Genomic DNA, 19,519 nt, shown 5'->3' on the forward strand with positions numbered 1-19,519 from the left:
CCGACCGCTGCCATGGCGACCGGCCTCCGCCCCGGGGCCTCCTGGGAAATGTAGTCCGCTTCCGGGGGCCGCGGCGCCTGCGCAGAGCGGGGCGGAAGTGCCCCCGGCGCCCACCCGCCCTTCTCCCCCCCCCCCCTCCCCGCCCGGATGCCTTGGGCTTTGACAGGAGGCGAGCGAGGCGAGCGAGGTTCCCGGCCCGGCTGCTCTTCTCCTCCGCTCTCTCCTCCTCCTGCTCCTCCTCCTCCTCCTCCTCCTCCCGCCGCCGCCGCCGGCATCTTCCCCGGGCCTCAGGTAGCGTGGGGCGCGCTGGGCGGGGAGGGGAAGGTCGGGGAGCGGAGCGATCCGGGTCAGCCCGCCGCTGGGCCCGGCCGGGTTCCGCCAGCGACAAAGCCGCCTCCGCCGCCGCCGCCGCCGCCGCCGCCGCCGCCTCAGGACGGGCCGGACCGGGGAGGGGAGCGAGGCCGGCGCCGCTCGCTCGCTCGCTCGCTCGCTCGCCCCTCCGAGTTCTTTCCTTTCGGTGGGGGTCGGTTGTGTGGCTCGGGGAGGGCGCTGTGAGCGGCCCCCTCAGCCCGGCGGGCGGGGGCGGGCGGGGCCGGGACGGGCCATTCCCCTCAGCCCCAGCCCCAGCCCCAGCCCCAGCCCCAGCAGAGAGGCCTTCCTCTCCTCCCTCCCCCAGTCCGTCCCCCGTCTGTCCCCCCGTCCGTCCGTGCCAGTGTCCGTCCGTCCGTCCGTCCGTCCCCCGTCTGGCCCCATATCCGTCCCCCCTTCAGGCCCCATGTCCGTCCTCCTGTCCGTCCGTCCCCCTGTCCGTCCGTCCCCCGACTGTCCCCCCGATTGTCCCCCTGCCCCCCCGTCTGACTCCATGTCCGTCCCCCTGTCCGTCCGTCCCCCGACTGTCCCCCCGATTGTCCCCCTGCCCCCCCGTCTGACTCCATGTCCGTCCCCCTGTCCGTCCGTCCCCCGACTGTCCCCCCGATTGTCCCCCTGACCCCCGTCTGACTCCATGTCCGTCCCCCTGTCCGTCCGTCCCCCTGTCCGTCCGTCCCCCGACTGTCCCCCCGATTGTCCCCCTGCCCCCCCCGTCTGGCCCCATGTCCGTCCTCCTGTCCGTCCGTCCCAGTGTCCGTCCCCTGTCTGTTCCCCCCCCCCGGCCACGTGGAGCGGCCGGGCCGCACCTTCGCACCTTCGCACCTTGGCGCTTCGGCCGCAACCTGTGGCCCGGGCCCGGGGCCGGCGGGACCGCGGCAGGCGGACGAGGTCGGAGGGCGGTTTCCCGGGGACTCGACGCTTCCGGAGTCTTGGCAGGCCGGCGCCGGAGAGCCGCGGGCGCCCCGCGGGTCCCGTTACCGCCACGATCCGGGGCCACCCGCCGCGCAGCCGGACGGCGCTCGGTCCGTCGCGTTCACCGGGGGCGCGGCACCCTACCGGGCGCTCGGGAGCATCCGGTGTAACGAGAGGCCGCGGACGCGTTCCCCGCCCGCGACGAGCTCGCGGTCCCGAAAGCCCCTGGGGATCCCCGGGACACGGCGGAGGGTGCCGGATCGGCGCCTGTCGACGGGAACGGGGACCGACAGTTCGGGGTGTTCTCGGATCGCCTCCGTCCGCCTCGACGCTCGGGACGGTGCTCGGCGCCGGGCAAGCGAGTGACAGACGCGGCGCCACGGGTGGCCTCGTCTTCCCCGACGCCGTCCGTTTGGGACCAGGTCGACCTTTAAGGCGTAACTGAGTACCACGTGCCGGATTCTCACAGGCTTCCTAATTTTCAAAGTCGGTGACGCCTCAGAATGCACTCGGTTTTCGGGACCGTGGCCGTCGCAGGGAGGACGGCCGGGTGGGTCGGTTACGCTTCGGCGCCGGTGTGAGATGAGACTTGGCGGCCCGCTTCGACCGACTACGGATACGGGACGAAGTGGTTAAGTCGTGCCGATCTAAGTTTAGCCGTCTCTCGGTTCGTTGGGGTTTACCGTCCGGTTTTGTTCCGTGGAGGACCCTATCGGCCTCCCCCGTGATGCCCCGTGCTCTCTGTTGACGCCCGAGTCTGCGAAGGCCTGATCTGACCTGTGAGACGGCGCTTAGTACGGGGCCTGGCGCATAGTGAGCGTCCAACGGATACCGTTATTATTATTACCGAATCCATGGTATTCACAGAACGCCTACTGCCTTCCTCCTTAGACTGTGAGCCCCACGTGGGACGGGGACTGTGTCCGACCTGATCGACTTGTCTCTACCCCCAGTGTTTAAAGTGGCGCCGGGCACGTAGTGAGCGCTTAACGGGTACCAAAATGAGTCATGGGAAAGTGAGATGGAGGAAAGGATTTGGAAGGAAAGATTAGATTTTTTTTAGTGGAGGTCTTTGAGCCCGTGGGGCCCCAAAGCTGAATCTGGCCAGGGTTAAAGACAGGCTCGTCGCCTCTCGGTTGGCTCCCGCACCCTTCTTTTTCCTCCGAGGAGGCCCCGGTGCAGAGCGGGGGGCGATGATGGGGGGTGCTCTGGAGGCAGGGCCAGGGGAGGGGTTGGACCCCAGCGTGCAGCGTTGTCCCCTCGGCCGCTGGGATCACCGGACACCCCCCCCCACCCCCCCACCCCGAGGATCCACCCGGGTGCTGCGGCGCCAGCCTGGGTCCCTTCCAGCCTGGCTCGGGCCCAGACCAGGCTCGACTGCCGCAGTCCCGGGCTTCGTTCGGACCGGGCCGGGAACGGAGAGGTCACGGGGCGGGGTGGGGTGTCCACCGGGCCAGGGAGCCTCGCCCCGCGCGGAACGCCAAGAGGAGACGATCGGAGTATTTGGCGATCGCTGCCGTCAGGGATCTGGGGAAAGAGAAAGCTGAATTTGGGGGATTAAAGTGGTGGTTTGAGATCATCTGCCAATTTAAATGATTGACATCCCATCTCCCTATTACTCTATATTATTGAACAGTGGCTTGGCCTGCACTCCGGTGACTCGGTCCTCGTCCCGTCCCCATAGGTGGGATTTATTTTTGAGCGCGAATGGCAATCTGATGCCCGTCGCCCGAACTGCAGATAAGAATCGGAAAAGTCGTCGTCTTTCCCCTGGCAACAGATCGACTCCAGGAAAATAAAGCCGACGCTAGTAAGACGGTCAACACTAAAACCCTTTCGTATCACAGTTCTTCTGTGGGGAAACAAACCAAAAAAAAGATCTTATTCTTGAAATCTGTAGGGAAGGTTAGGAGAGGTCCTTATTTTATTTTATTTTTGAAAAGCGTGAAAGAAAGTTGTAAAGGCATAACAGAGCGCACAGCTCTTCACTCCCGTGGTATCTACCGTGGCGATCTATATTTAGAGGGGAGCAGATAATTGTCTCCCAACTGATTCGGGTACAATTGCTTTGCAGCCCAGGTGTCGATTAGAGCGAGGTAATAGTGACACAGAGACCGAATGCTGAAGCACAGTCTGACCTTGAATAAAAGTTACAAGAAGGGAAACTGTGGAGTTACCGTAGAGCCCATTAAGCTGTTTCTGATCTTTTTCAGTTCCTATATATATATGTATATACATATATATGCGTATGGATAGATATTTATATACATAATAGCTTGCTTCAGTGTCGTGGAAGCTTAACGGAGTCACCGAGTCGGAGTTCCGTAAAATCATTTCTTTCGAGCGTAAACAATGGAAAAAAAAGGAAACTACAGAAGTAACCTGGTATCGAAATGTCAAACAGATGGAAAGCTTGAATTATGGGGAAATCTCTCCCTTTAATGTGTGTCTACCAATGATCTTCAGGGTGTATCTTCTGTAATTGTTTTTGCTCATAGTCAGCGGTGGTTTAAAAAAAACCGAAACACGCAGCATTACCTAAATTGAAAAATCATCGCTGCCGTCCTCTAAATATGCACACGGTTCCCCTAGGTGAAACACGAACGTATGCCGGTCAACGCAAGTCTTATTTTACGATCTCAACACAATTGCTTTCTGCGTAAGGATTACAGTAATGGGATCTCCACCCTCGCGTGTCGTCGGTCCCCCCGCAGCCCTGAATTTTTGAACCGATCCTTGTACTCTGTGACTTCCCCTACCTGTAATTTATTTTAAGGGCAGTCTCCCCCACCAGACTATAAACTTGAAGGCAGGGATCATGTGTACTTATCTCCGTTGCACTCTCCCGGACTCTTCGGACCACGTGCTGGGCACACGGTAAGCAGTCGGTAAAGAACGGAGACGCACGCAGCGTCGCCTAGGCGCCGGAGCCCGGGCCAGGGAGTCGGAAGGACCTGGGTTCTAATCCCGGCTCTGCCACTTGTCTGCTGTGTGACCTTGGGCAAGTCATTTAACTTCTCTGTGCCTCAGCGACCTCATCTCTAAAATGGGGATGAAGACCGTGAGCCCCGTGTGGGACCCGATTAGCTCGTCTCTACCTTAGCTCTTAGAAGAGTGCCCGGCACTTAGTTACCGCTTCGGAAAGATCGTAAAAGCAAAATAAGTCAGTGGGTAAATAACGGTTTTCGACTGCTGCCTGGTAAAAAGTTCGTTTTTGATTTCATAAATCTCCTCGGTGCCAGCCTCGTTTTTTTCTACTGACTCAGCCAGGACGCCCGGGGATTTGGGGACCCATCAGCATCCATCCCGCTATCGCACCCGATGCCGGACAGAAGGTCTGGGCGAAGAGCCGGCTGGGGGAGGAGCGAGCGCCGGAGAGCCAAGCGGAGAGCCAGCTGTGGAGAACTGACCGCAGATCCTCCCTCCACCTGCCACTTGGCTCCTTTTCCGAACTGCCCTGCGCGATCACTCTCTCAGGCTTCCTCCTCGGCCCGGGCTTCCCCTCTCCCCTTCACGTCTTGTCATTTGACAGGATTCTTAGCCTAACAGGAAATGTCAGCACTCTGTCCGGAACCAGGAGCACATCTAGTCCCTTGAGCTTCTGTGGCCTGACCCCAGTAGAAGGAGACCAGAATTCAGGACACTTTAGGTGGGACTTGGGGATTGCGGGTGGAAGGCGGAGACGGAGACAAGGGATGGTGGAGGTGGCAAAGGGAGGACCTTACGGACTTGACATTTATCCTATTTCTGTTTTCCTAAAATTCCGTTTCTGGGCCGATTCCATCTCCATTCCAATCAACCTAATATTTTCCCCCTCGTAGTGAGAGCAGGACGCTGGGCGGGGCTGTGACGGTGGCCCGTCTTGCCGCCCGACCTGACGTGGAGAGACGAACCGCTTAACCGCTCTAATTTTCTCCGTCCCCAAACCGTGCCTCTTTAACTCCGTCACAGCGAGGCACAGAGCCAAAGAGCGGTTGACAACCCCGCGATAATGCTATGTGAACAAACCGCAGAGCGGCAGGCTTTCTGCGAGGCAGTGAGTCGCGCGCATTGGACTCCGACCCCCCGTTCCAAGAATCGAGTTCCACTTAACCCACAAACCCGGGATCTCTGTGCCAGCGTCCGCTTTCCCTCTGAATCAGGAGAGTGGACTTTTTCCCTCTAGGCCGACCGTTCTCAAGTGAAGCTGGGCAACGTACGTTAGATTCACAGGGAGAACCTCGCTCCTCCGCGTACGGGATGTGCGCTTCCGAGGGGTGCGTGCTACGTAGACTTGACTTGAGAATCGAAAGCGGAGCGGCTTTGTTTGTTTCCGCTTCACTTTTCTAGGGAGAGCCGTTTCTACACCTTCCGTAGCGACTTCATAACACTTCACCCGGAGGTTTTATCCTCCAGGGGGAGAACGACCACCTCCCGTCCTACTGGGAATTATCTTAAAAAGAGAAAAGCCTTAGGACGACTACACGGTCTTCTCGTCTGACATTGCTATGCCACCTTCCTTGACTGACTGTGCTTGGATATCTCTTTTCGAAACCCTTTTTCTGCAGCCTTGCTCCCTCCTCCAGTTAGGGAACAGACCGGGCGTCTGACAGAGGGTCGGAGGACGTGGTTTTCGCCGCCCGTGCGGAAACCAAAACGCGCCCGTCTCTCCCTCGCTGATTTTTCTCAACTCTAAGGGATGTCCCCTGCCACGCAACTCCGCGTCGGCGCCTGTAAAAGGACGGAGTGGATTCAACGGTGGTAATTCCCGGAGCGATCAGCGTCCGTTGCCATCGACGTTGATTTCTCTCTACTTCATTTCTTTGACCTCAAGATCCCTCCCTGTCGCAGGAATGCAGGATTAAGTCCGCAAAGACGATTCCTTCTGCGCGGACCCTTGGGCGTCCGGGGCCGCAGGTGGAATATCAGAACTGCGTCCGCTGGAAGACCTTTGCCGTTTACGTTCGCCGGTTTACCGGGGAGGGGGACGCGGGTCAGGCTGAGGTTCAGAGAGTGTTTTCGGGAAGGAGAGAAAAAAGCGGTCACTCCACTGGGGCTTCTGAAATGACGGTATCGGCGTGGTTCCTTTTAAAGAGCCAAGCCGTGTTCTCTGTTTCCCTGCAGATGGACCAGACGTCCCCAACCTACATGCTTGCCAATCTGACCCCCTTGCATTCCGAACAGCTTCTGCAAGGCCTCAACCTCCTTCGCCAACACCACGAGCTCTGCGACATCGTCCTGCGCGTCGGGGATGTCCAGATCCCCGCCCACAAGGTGGTCCTCGCCAGCATCAGCCCCTACTTCAAAGCCATGTTCACGGGCAACCTGTCGGAGAAAGAGAACAGCGAGGTGGAGTTTCAGTGCATCGACGAGGCCGCGCTGCAGGCCATCGTCGAATACGCCTACACCGGGACGGTGTTCATCTCGCAGGACACGGTGGAGTCGCTCCTCCCGGCGGCCAACCTGCTCCAGGTCAAGCTCGTCCTGAAGGAATGCTGCGCGTTTCTGGAGAGCCAGCTCGATCCCGGCAACTGCATCGGGATTTCCCGATTCGCGGAGACGTACGGGTGCCACGACCTCTACCTGGCGGCCAACAAGTACATCTGCCAGCATTTCGAAGACGTCTGCCAGACCGAGGAGTTCTTTGAGCTCACCCACGCCGACCTGGATGAGATCGTGTCCAACGACTGCCTGAACGTCGTGACGGAGGAGACGGTGTTTTACGCGCTGGAGTCTTGGATCAAGTACGATGTGCAGGAGCGCCAGAAGTACCTGGGCCAGCTGCTGCACTGTGTCCGCCTGCCCCTGCTGAGCGTCAAGTTTCTCACCAGGCTCTACGAGGCAAACCACCTGATCCGCGACGACCACACCTGTAAGCACCTCTTGAACGAGGCCCTGAAATACCACTTCATGCCCGAGCACAGACTTTTCCACCAGACGGTCCTGATGACCCGGCCTCGTTGCGCTCCCAAAGTACTCTGTGCGGTAGGGGGAAAAGCCGGACTGTTTGCTTGTTTGGAAAGGTGAGTGGTGGGCGGAAATCGGAGGCCGCCTGCGGTGGAGACCGCCGATTTTAGGCCTCCCCACCCCCCCTTGCTCATTTGATGATCCCTTGATGATTTGGCTGGAGGGAGCACAAAGTGCTGGTCATTATCTGTGCCCAATTCAAAGGCTTTAATCCCTCTTTTCAAGTCAGAATGCTTCAGAGGAAGGGCTTCAGTGCTTCAGAGGAAGGGCTTCACAACCTGCTGTGAAGTAGTGCCAGCCTTAAAATTCAATAGCTCTGTCGGGATAGACCCGAAAGAACTCACTTGAGGGTTATAGCCGTACCCGCCGGGCCAGAGATGTGGCTAAGCGTGAGTGTTCGATCAGCTGCAGTTATACGCGTAGTCACGGGGAAGATACTCCTTGGGGTCTCATTTCTGTTGTTATCGATATTTTCCTTTCGTTCTCAAAAAAGACGATACCCATGCGGAAGGCCTCCGTTCTCTTTTAACACCGGTGTAACGCCGAGAAGAAGACAGAAGACACAGGTCCTGCCCTCAGTCTTCGTCCTTCCGTCCCGTAACCGGCGTGGTCTCGGGCGAAGCGGAACCCGTTGGTAGCCAAGAGGGCTGTTATTTCAGGCTTCGATTGAGTGGTGACCTGATTAATTTGAATGCATGAGGCTCATTTGAATTGGGCAGAAACCGAGTAGGGAAGTGTAGCCACGCAGGCGAAAAATTGCGAAATTAGACGGAAGTGACCGGTGAGTGTGGAGAAGTTGAGAAGAAGGCAATAGAATAATTGCAGAAGTGATTAGGGATTGTTTGGTGTCATCGATTTTCCAGTGACCCCGAGTTACAGTAAGGGCAGAATTGATCAATTTTCTCTCTTTACTGATGAGGAAGCCAGGGGTCAGTCAATCAATGGTATTTATTGAGTGCTCACTGTGTGCAGAGCACTGTGTGAACTCCTAGGCCCTAGCGTTCATGTGGTGACTTTTTTGCTCTGTCAACTCATCTTTGTTACTCACCTAAATGATTCTCTTACATTTCTCAAATAAAACGGCCTAAAATCATAAGTGCTAATCAAACAAGAGGAACAGATTAGCCGATAAAGAGACTGTTAGAGCCTGTGATTTATTTCTTCCTTGAACGGGTTTCTTCTGGTTCTCGTTTCTACTGGCAGTTGTAATAATTGGGGTGTTTAAACACTCTCCATGTGCCCCCCACTGTATCACTGGGGTAGATACAAAATACCCAGATTGGACACCGTCCCTACCCCACAGGGGGCTCAAGGTCTTAAGAGGGAGGGAGATCCGGTATTGAATCCCCATTTTACAGATGAAGAAATTGAGGCACGGAGAAGACAAGTGACTTCCCGTAGGTCACACAGCAGGCAAGTGGCGGAGCTGAGATTGGAACCCAGGTCCCCTGACTACCGGGCTCGTGTTCTTTCCACTGGGCCACGCTGCTTCTGTGTTAGCGTAAGAATCTGATAAAAAAAAATTCCTGGGTACTTATAATTCTCCGGTATTAATTTTTTTTACCCGAAATTAAATCCAGGCTCAAATATTGTACTTGTCGAAGATCACTGCTATGAATTTGAAGATTGTAATATGGATTCCTCCTTCCTTTTCATAAATATATTTGGCAGTCAAGTCGGAGAGAAAGCGGGTGAAGTAGAATAGCAGTGATTTTTAACTTTTAAGGGAAGATACGCGCAAACCCCAGCTTTCGAGCCTAGCGTAGTGAGTTCGATGCTAAAATGCACGTTTTTATATTATAAGGGGAGGAGGTGTTGGAGATTCTCGGGGAGATCTCTCTGCTTCTCCCCTTTTTCCCTCCCTCTCTCAGAGATCTGAGGCAATATATGCAAGTCAAGTTTCATTGGAAGGGGGCCACAGATGTAATCATTTCTAATGGTGAATGGTCAGGAGTATCAATCAGTCAAGACGATATGGAGATTAAAAACATTTGGTACGTCGGGTGATGTGGAGATAATCAAGGGTAGGCAGAACATATTTTGAACATCTAAAGGAGAATGTCAGTTTTGCGGTATTGGATTTATTTTCTTGCAGTTTAATTAAAAATCTCTGTCTTCCAGCGTCGAGATGTACTTCCCCCAGAACGACTCCTGGATAGGTCTGGCACCCCTCAGCATACCCCGCTATGAATTTGGAATCTGCGTCCTTGACCAAAAAGTCTACGTGGTCGGGGGGATCGCAACCCACATGCGACAAGGCATCAACTTCCGGAAACACGAAAACTCAGTGGAATGCTGGGATCCCGACGTGAACACTTGGAAGTCTCTCGAGAAAATGAACGAGAGCCGGAGTACTCTCGGCGTGGTCGTTCTGGCCGGAGAACTTTACGCCTTGGGAGGTTACGACGGACAATCGTACTTACAGTCCGTAGAGAAATATATACCCAAAGTTAAAGAATGGCAGCCGGTGGCGCCGATGGCCAAAACGAGAAGTTGTTTCGCTGCCGCTGTATTGGATGGGATGATCTATGCCATCGGTGGCTACGGCCCCGCCCATATGAACAGGTATTTATTTTAAATCCGTCTGGAGGCATTTGAGCAAGTTTCAGAGGAGAGCAGTAGTGACTCAGTGGCCTCTCTCGGTTGTCCTCCCACATTCCAGATGGATCGTACCTGCAATCCCTAAAACAAGACCTCTGGTTCTTCCTGGGTTACCCACGTTTGGTGCATTTTGTACAGGCGTTTCATATCATCAGAGAAGTTCCTTTTTCCCTCAATTACTTGTCACCTAAACCCCCTTTTCAATGCACATTTATTTACCTGGGAATCTTCCCCACCCCGCCCTCACGAGGGGAGCCAACTGTGTTTTTTTTAACCGATGTTTGTTGAGTGCTTACTTTTTGTCGAGTTCTCTTTTAAGCGCTGGGGTAGATACAAGCGAACCTCTCCCCGTTATTCGGCTTTTGGTATTCGTTAGTACACGTTATTAGCGTTTTTATTAACAACGTGGTCTAGGGGAAAGGTATTCCGTCCCTTTCTTTGTAAATCAGTCGATGGTATTTATTGTTGTTATTGTTTTATTGTACTCTTCCAAGTGCTTAGCACCATGCTTTGCACTCAGTAAGCACTCAATAAATACGACTGAATGAATGAATCTGAGATTTACCGAGTGCAGAACACGGTACTAAGCACTTGGGAGAATATACTGTGTGGATTCTCTTTGTCTCAGGAGGGCCCTTTCACTGGAGGTTTTACACAGCCATCTAAAAACTTAATTCTAAATGGAGGTAAACATATCTTTTTAGTAAATCCTAATCTCAACTGCCCCTAGCAGTGGGATTTGGATGAGATTTACAGGTAATCCGAACATATCAGTTTAGCCATTGTTATGGTAGCCCGGCACTGGGAAGCTCTTCATCCTCAACAGATAACTATCATCAAAAGTCTTTGAGTCATCCAAGAGCTGTTGAATGGACCAAGGTGTTTCAGTCACACCTGCATGAATGGAGAGGATTGCAGGGACAGTCCTTTGAATAGAAGGATTTCACCTATATATATAGCCTGCTCTGTACTCGGCGTTGGCCTGATTTTTTAAATTGTGTGATTGGTTTCAATCTAAGCTTCTTTCTTTCTTTTTTTTTATATATGGAAATCTTGGAGACTCTAAATTATATTCTAAGAATACACCAGAAGCCCGAAAACTTTCTTTTGTAAAGTGAATACTTACGAAAGGAACGTGGAAAGTAAGACTCTCTCTTTTTTTTTTTTTTTGGTGAACACCCACAGCGTAGAACGTTACGATCCAAGTAAAGACTCCTGGGAAATGGTCGCCTCGATGGCTGATAAAAGAATTAACTTTGGTGTCGGTGTCATGCTGGGATTCATTTTTGTAGTGGGCGGACACAATGGCGTCTCACATTTATCAAGCATTGAGAGATACGACCCCCATCAAAATCAGTGGACTGTGTGTAGACCCATGAAGGAACCCAGAACAGGTAGGAAAACACTGTATTCTGTTACTGAAAAACCGTGCTTTTAGAGTTTCTCCTTTCTGGAGAGTTAGCGAGAACTCAGTAACGCTTTTCTCCTCTATCCGGCTTTCCGTACTCATTCGTGCGTATTGTTAGCGTTCTCTGTGACGACGTGGTCTAAAGTGGAAAGGGCAGGGGACCGGGAGGAAGGAGCCTGCGATTCTAGTCCCAGCCCGGCCACTTGCCTTTTGTGTGACCCTAGGCAAGTCATTGAACTTCTCTGTGCCTCAGTTTCCTGACCTGTTAAATGGCGATAAAATACCTCTTCTCCTTCCCTCTTAGACTGGGAGCACCATGTGAGGACTGTGGACCTGCGTATTTATCACAGTCACATAACAAGCCCTTACGTTCCATAATAATCATTATTATTTGTATCGGTGCCATTTTGTGGTGTCGCGATACGACAAGCCCCTGGCCTCCCCACTCCTACAGGTTGCTGTTTGGGAGCAACCCTGGAAAGGTGGCTTCGGTTCAGAGCTGCCCTAGAACTAATCTGGCCTCTCGTAGCCGAGATGGCCCGGACGAGGCTGGATTTTCTTGGGCCTTTGAGATCGGATCCCCTGGGCCACGATGTGCACGCCTGGGGTGGCCCAGCAACCAGATCGGCCTCAAAGAGCGGGGAGGTCAGGCGCCGTTCGCCCGGTAGTTAAAGCTTGGCGTCATTTAAGAGGAAAACTTCAAATTGACGGTACGTGTCGCGTTGGGTTGTCGAGTGGTAAATGGCTACTTCTCAACACGACTGAGCCCGGGTTCGCTAATGTGCTCGCCTGGTGTCCTGAGGACAAGGGGAGCAGGCAGGGGTGTATAACCGCTGCTTCCGGTCGGCCGCCGAGGACACACCATCGGCCTTCGATGGCTGGGGGTGTTGGCAGCGCTGCATTCTCTCCCCACTCCTGCCTCTTGGAGCTCTGGAATCCGTCCCGAGGTCACTCAGGCCGACAGCGGCGTGGAATGCCAGGTAGAAAAATCCCTTCTCCCCAGACACCCCCGTCTCTCATAAAGGCGAGATGCCAGGGATCCGAGTGCGGGGTACGGTCCCGCGAAACGGTCGAAGAGAGGGATTTCTTGGTCAGTTTGTTTCTTCTAAGCGAAACGTCAAGTCTCCTCGTGCCACGATTAATGCTTCCCTTCCTTTCTTTCCCTCGCCTCCCGCTCGCTTTCCGCAGGAGTCGGTGCAGCGGTAATCGACAACTACCTTTATGTAGTGGGCGGTCACTCGGGGTCATCCTATCTGAACACCGTGCAGAAATATGACCCCATCTCAGATACCTGGCTAGATTCGGCCGGCATGATGTACTGCCGCTGTAACTTTGGATTAACGGCCCTCTGAGGAGAAGCTTGTTTCCGCGGACCGGGAGTACGGTGGTAAATCTTGTTCTGCATGAAAAGATGCCCAGTTTGCCGAGACCCAGAAGCTGCATTTATTTTCTTTTTGTCTTGGAGGAGTAGCATGAAGACACGGCGCAAAATTCAGCTCGATTTCCCTCCAACTGATAACTAGCCTCGGTCGCTCTTGGTTACGGTGAAATTGTTAGCGTCACAGACAGAATCCCCTAGAAGACCTTTAGCGCGGTGAGTCCCGGCATCCTCTCCCAAGACTGACTTAGGGTAGGTTGCCGTAATGTCGACGGGAGCTTAGGTGGAGATATTTGAATTCATTCATTTCTTCCTCTCTCCCCCCTCCCCGATATGAGACATGCAGTTAACTGTGATGGGGCAGGAGATTGCCTGGGCGTATTGTACGATTGGACTGTTCGTTGACTTTGCCTGTTGGATATGTCTTCGTATTGAAAATGAAACACCAGTGCTTCACGATTTTCTACAGACAATAACTAAGGGCTGCCTTTTTTTTTTTTCCAGTAACTTAAGATGTGTAAATAACCGATGCCGTCGTAGATTGCCCGTACATCCTTCTTGCCGAACGGGTTTAAGACCGGGGATGATAATCGGCAAGAGTTTAGCAATCCATTTGCGAGATAAATTTAATGCCTTTATGATCGTGATATTTTTGGACCAGTTTAAAAAGAAAAAGAATCAGCTATAAACTTTTTACACTTTTTTTGATGTGGGCAGATTAACGCAAGGTGAATTTAGTTCTCCATCGACGCTGTGTGTCTGTGTAACTGGTAAGGGGAGAGGTAACCTTATCGACGAGCCCTTCGTTTTCTTAAACAGCACAGCGGACTTCACAGCATCGATGTAAATATACGTATTTGGAAGATGTAAAAATATCATCCTTAGCCCTCCTAGGAATTTTGTTTTCAGATAGCCTTTGATACCATTATTTTTTAAGAATGTATGATTACTTTTTCAAAGCGAGTTATAAAAATGGTGCTAACTGTAGGCTGTTACTACATTCGTACGATAGTTCAGTATGCCGGAAGCATGACGTATTTTGAGAGTACTCTTCATCGTTTATATCAGCTTGATTCCTTCGTGTGTATGAAAACTCTTAATCCCTCAATGCGTTCTGTAGATTTCGTTACCGTTTCGAGTGTACTCTCGGCCTGATTTTCTGTTGCATTCATGCAGTGTTTGAATGTGGCAAGGAAGGATGCATTACTGCTTTGTGATACTCCTTGGCAGTCCCGGTTTTAAAATAATTAAATGAAAAGCCCTGGGAAACGGTGTATTTCACATACGTACGCTGGATAGCAACGTTTAATGGTTCCGATGGAAAACTGGAATTGGACAGCTGTTTACTTCAATAGCGGTCTGAATTTGAAATTTAAAAATGAAATATAAAGAGGTAAGTCAGTGACTCTGACCCAAGGAAATAGTTATTCGACACAAGTAGCCGAACCCACCGATGTTCTACTCAGCGTCTGTTAGTCTTAGGCGAGGAATCAGACTTAACTTGCATTCGATCCTGGTGTTAATGCTTGTGTTAAGTTCCGGTAAATTGTCCACCCTGACTTTTTTTTCCCCAGGGTCAAATTAGTTCTGGAGCTACCCATTCTCTGTCCAAAAACACAAACATTACATTAAGTGCTATGGCGTTCCAGAAGCCAGAACTGTCAGCCTGTGCTTCATATATTGCTTTCTTAGAGAACCTCAATGCAGCCCGGCAAAACTGCAGTTTTTCTTGTTCTTCCATAAATTGAGTTTCAGATTTCAACACTGGAATACGAAACCCCATAGATTGCCATTAATTATACGATAGTAAGTCCTGTGGCATTAATGAAGTGTTTGCTATATGTCAAGCACCGAGTTAAGCTCTAGGTACGGAGGGGATAATGAGATCAGACACAGTCTCTGTGTCCCTTGGGGCTCATTATCTAAGAGGTAAGGCGAGAGCATTTAATTGAGAGAGATTTATCCCCAATTATAGATGTGGAAACTGAGGCAGAGAGAGGTTACGTGCCTTGGCCGAGGTCACCCAGCAGGCCAGCGTTAGATTTGGGATTAGATCCCAGCTCTCCCGACTGCCAGGACCGAGTCCTTTCCCTTAGGCCCACACTGCCTCTATTTGCACAAATTCTAAACTCTCACCAGACGTATTCAGTCATTTTCAATTTAGAATTCAGCGGGAACTCCAAACAAATAAAGCCGACGAGCCAAGTGTAGTCTTTGTCCCTTGACTGAATCGCCCTCGAGTACTAGCAATAATAATCATCTTTGACGATAACTGATTCCTGTAAACTTACTGAAAAAGTCAGGTGTATTTTTATAATGAGCAGACCACCGAAGTAAAGCACTTGATCAGGCCTCTGCTAATTAACATGTAGAGTTTAGTATTTTTCCTGATGAGGGGCAAAATCTGCTTCACAGACTACTATGTCTTTTTCTTTTTTTGTCTTTCCCCCCTAACCCTAAGTACTCCACCGGATAATCCATATTATTATAGATACAAATAATAATTTGCATTACATATATGCCACTCCCACTATAAAATGGCATATTAATTTTATATGAGAAATCAATCTCTAATTCAAATAAAAGGCAAATCTTGCTGGGAAAGTTGAGTACATAGTGTAGACCGTCTACGAAGTACCCATGACAAAACCATGAGGCCATCTGAATTGTGCACCTCGACTTGGTGGACAAAGGGAAGGAGCTAGTGAGCGGTGTTTGCTAAGCGCTTACACTGTTCTAAGCGCTGCTGTAGATGCAAATCAATCAGGTTGGACACGGTTCCTTTCCTGCCTATTAGCCTGAAAGTTTTCTTGACCTAAGTATTTCAGATGTTTTCATTACGATCCTCACCTCTTTAAGTTGATCCTGGGATGTAAAATCTGTCAACGCTTGACACCGAGCCTGTGATTTAAGAGGTTTAGGCGGCTGTTCCTGCACGACCCTTTCATTCGAACCAATTTGGGATGAATAGATTCTGCCTTTGAGAGAGGGTCAGTTTGGATTCAGATCACTAAACTCATGGGATTGAGAGGAAGCACCAAAAGTTGCAAATCATTTTTACCAACCAGTGGTAATGAGAATGAAGGAACTCGCTGCAGAGTGCTTGTCTGTGGACTATTCCTTGAATTACATAGTGTAGATCCAGCCAGATGACTTTTTCTGAGGAAGAAGCGCCCTTTCCACTATTCTCTATTTACTGACTCTATTAACATAATTTGAGGGGCTTCTCCAGGTCCCATGGATTGATGAATTAGAAAAGAGAAGTCACCGTTTTAAACCTTAGCAAATTGAGGCATAGGAAATACTAGGAAGTGGCATTAGATGCAGCTAAGTTTTTATCTCAGTTTATCCTTAAAATGATTAAGGCTTACTTGCCAAAGTTCCAACATTTATCTAAGCCCCATTTCACGCTCAAGATCGATGCTAAGCATGAGAAGAACAAAAATGTTTATCACAGGATGCAAAACTGCCTGGAAACTAGCTATTCTATTTTCTGGAGGGGGGAAAACGTGTAGTGATTATAGAAACGTTTTCCGGCGACATCCGAAAACACCATTACGCGGTAACGAGAGTTTTATTATTTGGTTTTGGGGTGCTGGTAATGTCTAGTTCACCTAAGTGTTCCTTTTCAAGCAAACCAGACACCACGATACGCTTCGTAATTAAACTACAAGAAACTTGCTATAACCTTTATTCATCTTGCAGTCTGAATGATAAGAAGTTCAAAGAAGATGTCATATCAAATTAGCAGCCAGTTCTAATTCTTAACCACTCATTTTTTTTTTTTCTGTTAGAGCACTTTAAAAGGGGTACGGGTAACCCCGAGACTACCGACATACAGGATTCTCAGTCCTGTCAACCGTTGTACTTTTTCCGCCCGATGCATCTTAGAAGTTAAAAATCTAATTTTTGTCGCTACTGTGAGAGAAATCCATTCGAGTAAATGTCTCTCTTTCGAACAACAGATTTTCACTAGAGGTAATCCACTGTTGCTTTTGTAAAGCTCCATTCTTCGTTGGAAACCTGAAGCAAAAAGTTCCAAGTTTGCCTTAAATTCCTAGTGAAGTCAAAAGTTGAAGAACTGGATGGTAATTCCTAGATATTGCCTTATGTGCTGTGCTGTACTTTAAATCCCAAATGACTTTATTTTTAACAGGATTCAGAAATTTTGTAGATGTCGAGTACTTGGACTCTCGGTCGTAAGAAGAGAGTGATCTGGTTGTGAAGATCAGATTAATGCATCGATGTATTATTTGAATATGTAGTTTGTGTCTGTGTACCTTTCCAGCAGCAGGATTTTATTTTATTTTTGTTTACATAAAGTGACATTTAATTTTACTTTTTCACAACTGCTGAATGTTGCATTACTTTTGTTAATGTTCTTCAGTGTAAGTTTATTGTTGTGGTAATATGTAATGTATTTCATTTAATGTGAAATGTTTACTAAAATAAATAGAGAAGTTTTTATACTTTGTTGTGGGCTTTTTTCCCCATTTCACGGGTAGCGGGACACTTCATTAAAATGAGAGTTTTAAAATGAAACTGTGATTCCGGTTGCGGCAGTGACCTGTGAATTTCCAAAGTCATTCCGATTCAGGGAAAGGCAGAGAATATTCACATCTAGAGTTTATCGTGGTGAAAAGATGCGAAACAATTTCAGATTTGAAAGAGGCGTTCAAAGCTTTTTCAAAAAGCACGCACCGTCATCCTGGCAAATAAATAATACTCAGATCATCCAAATGTCAGGAGAAGCAGCATGGCTCAGTGGAAAGAGCCCGGGCTTGGGAATCAGAGGTCGTGGGTTCTAATCCCGGCTCCGCCGCTTGTCAGCTGTGGGACTCTGGGAAAGTCACTTAACTTCTCTGGACCTCAGTTACCTCCTCTGTAAAATGGGGCTGAAGACTGGGAGCCCCACATGGGACAACCTGATCACCTTGTATTCCCACCCACCCCCAGCGCTTAGAACAGTGCTTTACACATGGTAAGCGCTTAACAAATACCACCATTATTATTATTGTGTGGTGTGTAAAAACACAAAGCCGGTGTGTCAGGCTGGAGTTTACACTATGGATATGTGTTTTCAAAAAATTTTACTTGTGGCTTTTTGCATTTAAAATACCCTGACTCCTGGAGGTTTTGCATGTCAGTGTCAGTTTGAGTACTCTGTGCCGATGGTACTGTCGGAGCTTAGTGGACTTCGTGTTTTTGCAGAATCATTTACGGTGATTTTAGTCGGTCCTTTTGATACCCGGCATTTCTGCACCAAACCAACTCACGTTATTACAGTGAATGCAGACAAGCTTTCGGCACGCTTTCTTTCGGGGAAATCTAAGATTAGCAACTGGAATAAAATATCACTGAAAATAAACAGGGAGTGATAGCAGACATTCTTTGGAGGTGAAGCAGCGAAGGCTGGAAATTTGACTCCATAAACCGACTGTAATGCCCAAATGAGTTTAAGTATGTTGGGCCGTAAAAGTACATCTATATACATAGGCAATTTTACTGCACGACATTCCTTTCCTTTTAAAGTATGGAGAGGAGACTGAAAAAAACAACTTTACTCTTTCAGAATGTTTTGATGTATCTGCTGTCGACTGAAACGAGGTGATTTCATTAGGTCAAGAGAAAACTTTCAATGCTATGGTCTCGTTCTCTGTTCTCCACAAAATGCCCTATTCAACTACGCAAATCCTTCTTGCTGACGACAGCAGGTAAGAACAGGGTGGTGTGTCTATTCCAATAAGATTCTTTCTAGCTTTCTACTACCCTCAGAGGCACTTTAAGACCAGGTGAAAACATCACCCACGGAAGGGAAGGATATACAGCATTAGATTTATTCCCGATGAAATCTTCACCCAGTTTTGCTTGCCGCTGTTAAATTCCAACCCAACAGCTGCCTGTCACGAGTACCGTAGCTGGTAAAAGATACAAGGTGATCAGGTTGTCTGACTCCCAAGCCCGGGCTCTTTCCACTGAGCCGCGCTGCTTCTTGCATCTTTTATCTACCCCATTGCTTCACACCTAGAAAGCGCTTAACAAAAAACACCGTTATTATTCTCTACAGGTTACATTCAGGAAGCAGTGTGGATACCCTTCTGCCCCATCCGCTGTACAAGGCAAAAACCCCAGAATTTGGATCCGAAGACAGAGGGTTAGAATCAGTCTTTCCTCTTCCCCCGATCCACAGCTCGGAATCTGCAAATGAACCAGTGAGCTCTAGGCCCCGTGACGGGGAGAGGAAGGGAAGTCCCCGGCCAACCAAGATTTCTGCTGGAGACGGTCACCCTTCTTCGGCTTTTAAAATACGACCCTCCCCAGTGACCTGCAGAAGCAGGACCCGGTATAACTGGTGATCCACTTGCGTAGCGGAGGGCATTCTCCGCTGTGTAAAGTCAAACGCCTTCCTTATTAGGGGGGGAGAGAGACGGAGAGTGAACTCATAAAGCGCCCGGCGCTAACATCGCATCTTCAGAATCTAGTAACACCTCAAGCTCTCAACTGCTGAACCTCTCCTCTCGAAGACAACTGAGATGTTTATAAACGAAGGTGGGCGAGCCAAACTGAATTAATCAAAGTAACTACCACAGGAAAATGGAGCTTCACGCGTTTTCCTCGGGCTTAGAAATAACCACGCTTTGACTATTCTCCCCTCCCTCACTGCTCGGGAGTTTGCCACTATGCTTCCATGTACAATGGTCATTCTGACAAGTTTTCCCTCTGCCCAACTTCCTGGGAAAATATGGAAAAATGGAAAAAAAAAAAAAGGGAGAGCTGGACTATACCTATGGAGTTTCTCGATGGACTCTCCAGAATTCTTGTATCTGCATGGAGCAGTAGTATAAACTAAGCGCAGAGCGCTGGGCTAAGCATTTGGTAGACAAAGCGGAAGCAAAGGACACCTT

At 50.1% G+C, this 19,519-nt stretch overlaps 1 protein-coding gene across 2 annotated transcripts; it reads left to right on the forward strand.

Moving 5' to 3' along the window:
* The first annotated feature begins 170 nt into the window (after positions 1 to 170).
* On the forward strand, positions 171 to 17,083 carry KLHL28 (kelch like family member 28). 2 transcript variants are annotated; one of them, XM_029078996.1, is made up of 5 exons: positions 171 to 291; positions 6,385 to 7,283; positions 9,349 to 9,792; positions 11,014 to 11,222; positions 12,425 to 17,083. In XM_029078996.1, exons 2-5 carry the CDS (start codon positions 6,385 to 6,387, stop codon positions 12,586 to 12,588), a joined length of 1,716 nt encoding a protein of 571 aa, XP_028934829.1. In that variant the 5' UTR covers positions 171 to 291; the 3' UTR covers positions 12,589 to 17,083. The 2 variants fall into 2 exon arrangements, with proteins under 2 accessions (XP_028934829.1, XP_001513616.2); XM_001513566.3 differs by lacking the exon at positions 171 to 291 and having other exon boundaries at positions 4,342 to 7,283.
* Positions 17,084 to 19,519: the final 2,436 nt, after the last annotated feature.

This window comes from Ornithorhynchus anatinus, chromosome 14, assembly GCF_004115215.2.
Source record: "Ornithorhynchus anatinus isolate Pmale09 chromosome 14, mOrnAna1.pri.v4, whole genome shotgun sequence".
In the NCBI taxonomy this organism is placed as follows: Eukaryota; Metazoa; Chordata; class Mammalia; order Monotremata; family Ornithorhynchidae; genus Ornithorhynchus; species Ornithorhynchus anatinus.

Bases quoted from the DNA above. Each gene is read 5' to 3' on its own strand.
- KLHL28 (XM_001513566.3), top strand. From the start codon at position 6,325: ATGACGGTATCGGCGTGGTTCCTTTTAAAGAGCCAAGCCGTGTTCTCT. The intron at 7,284-9,348 runs GTGAGTGGTGGG...TCTGTCTTCCAG, and splicing joins CTGTTTGCTTGTTTGGAAAG to CGTCGAGATGTACTTCCCCC. The intron at 9,793-11,013 runs GTATTTATTTTA...GAACACCCACAG, and splicing joins GGCCCCGCCCATATGAACAG to CGTAGAACGTTACGATCCAA.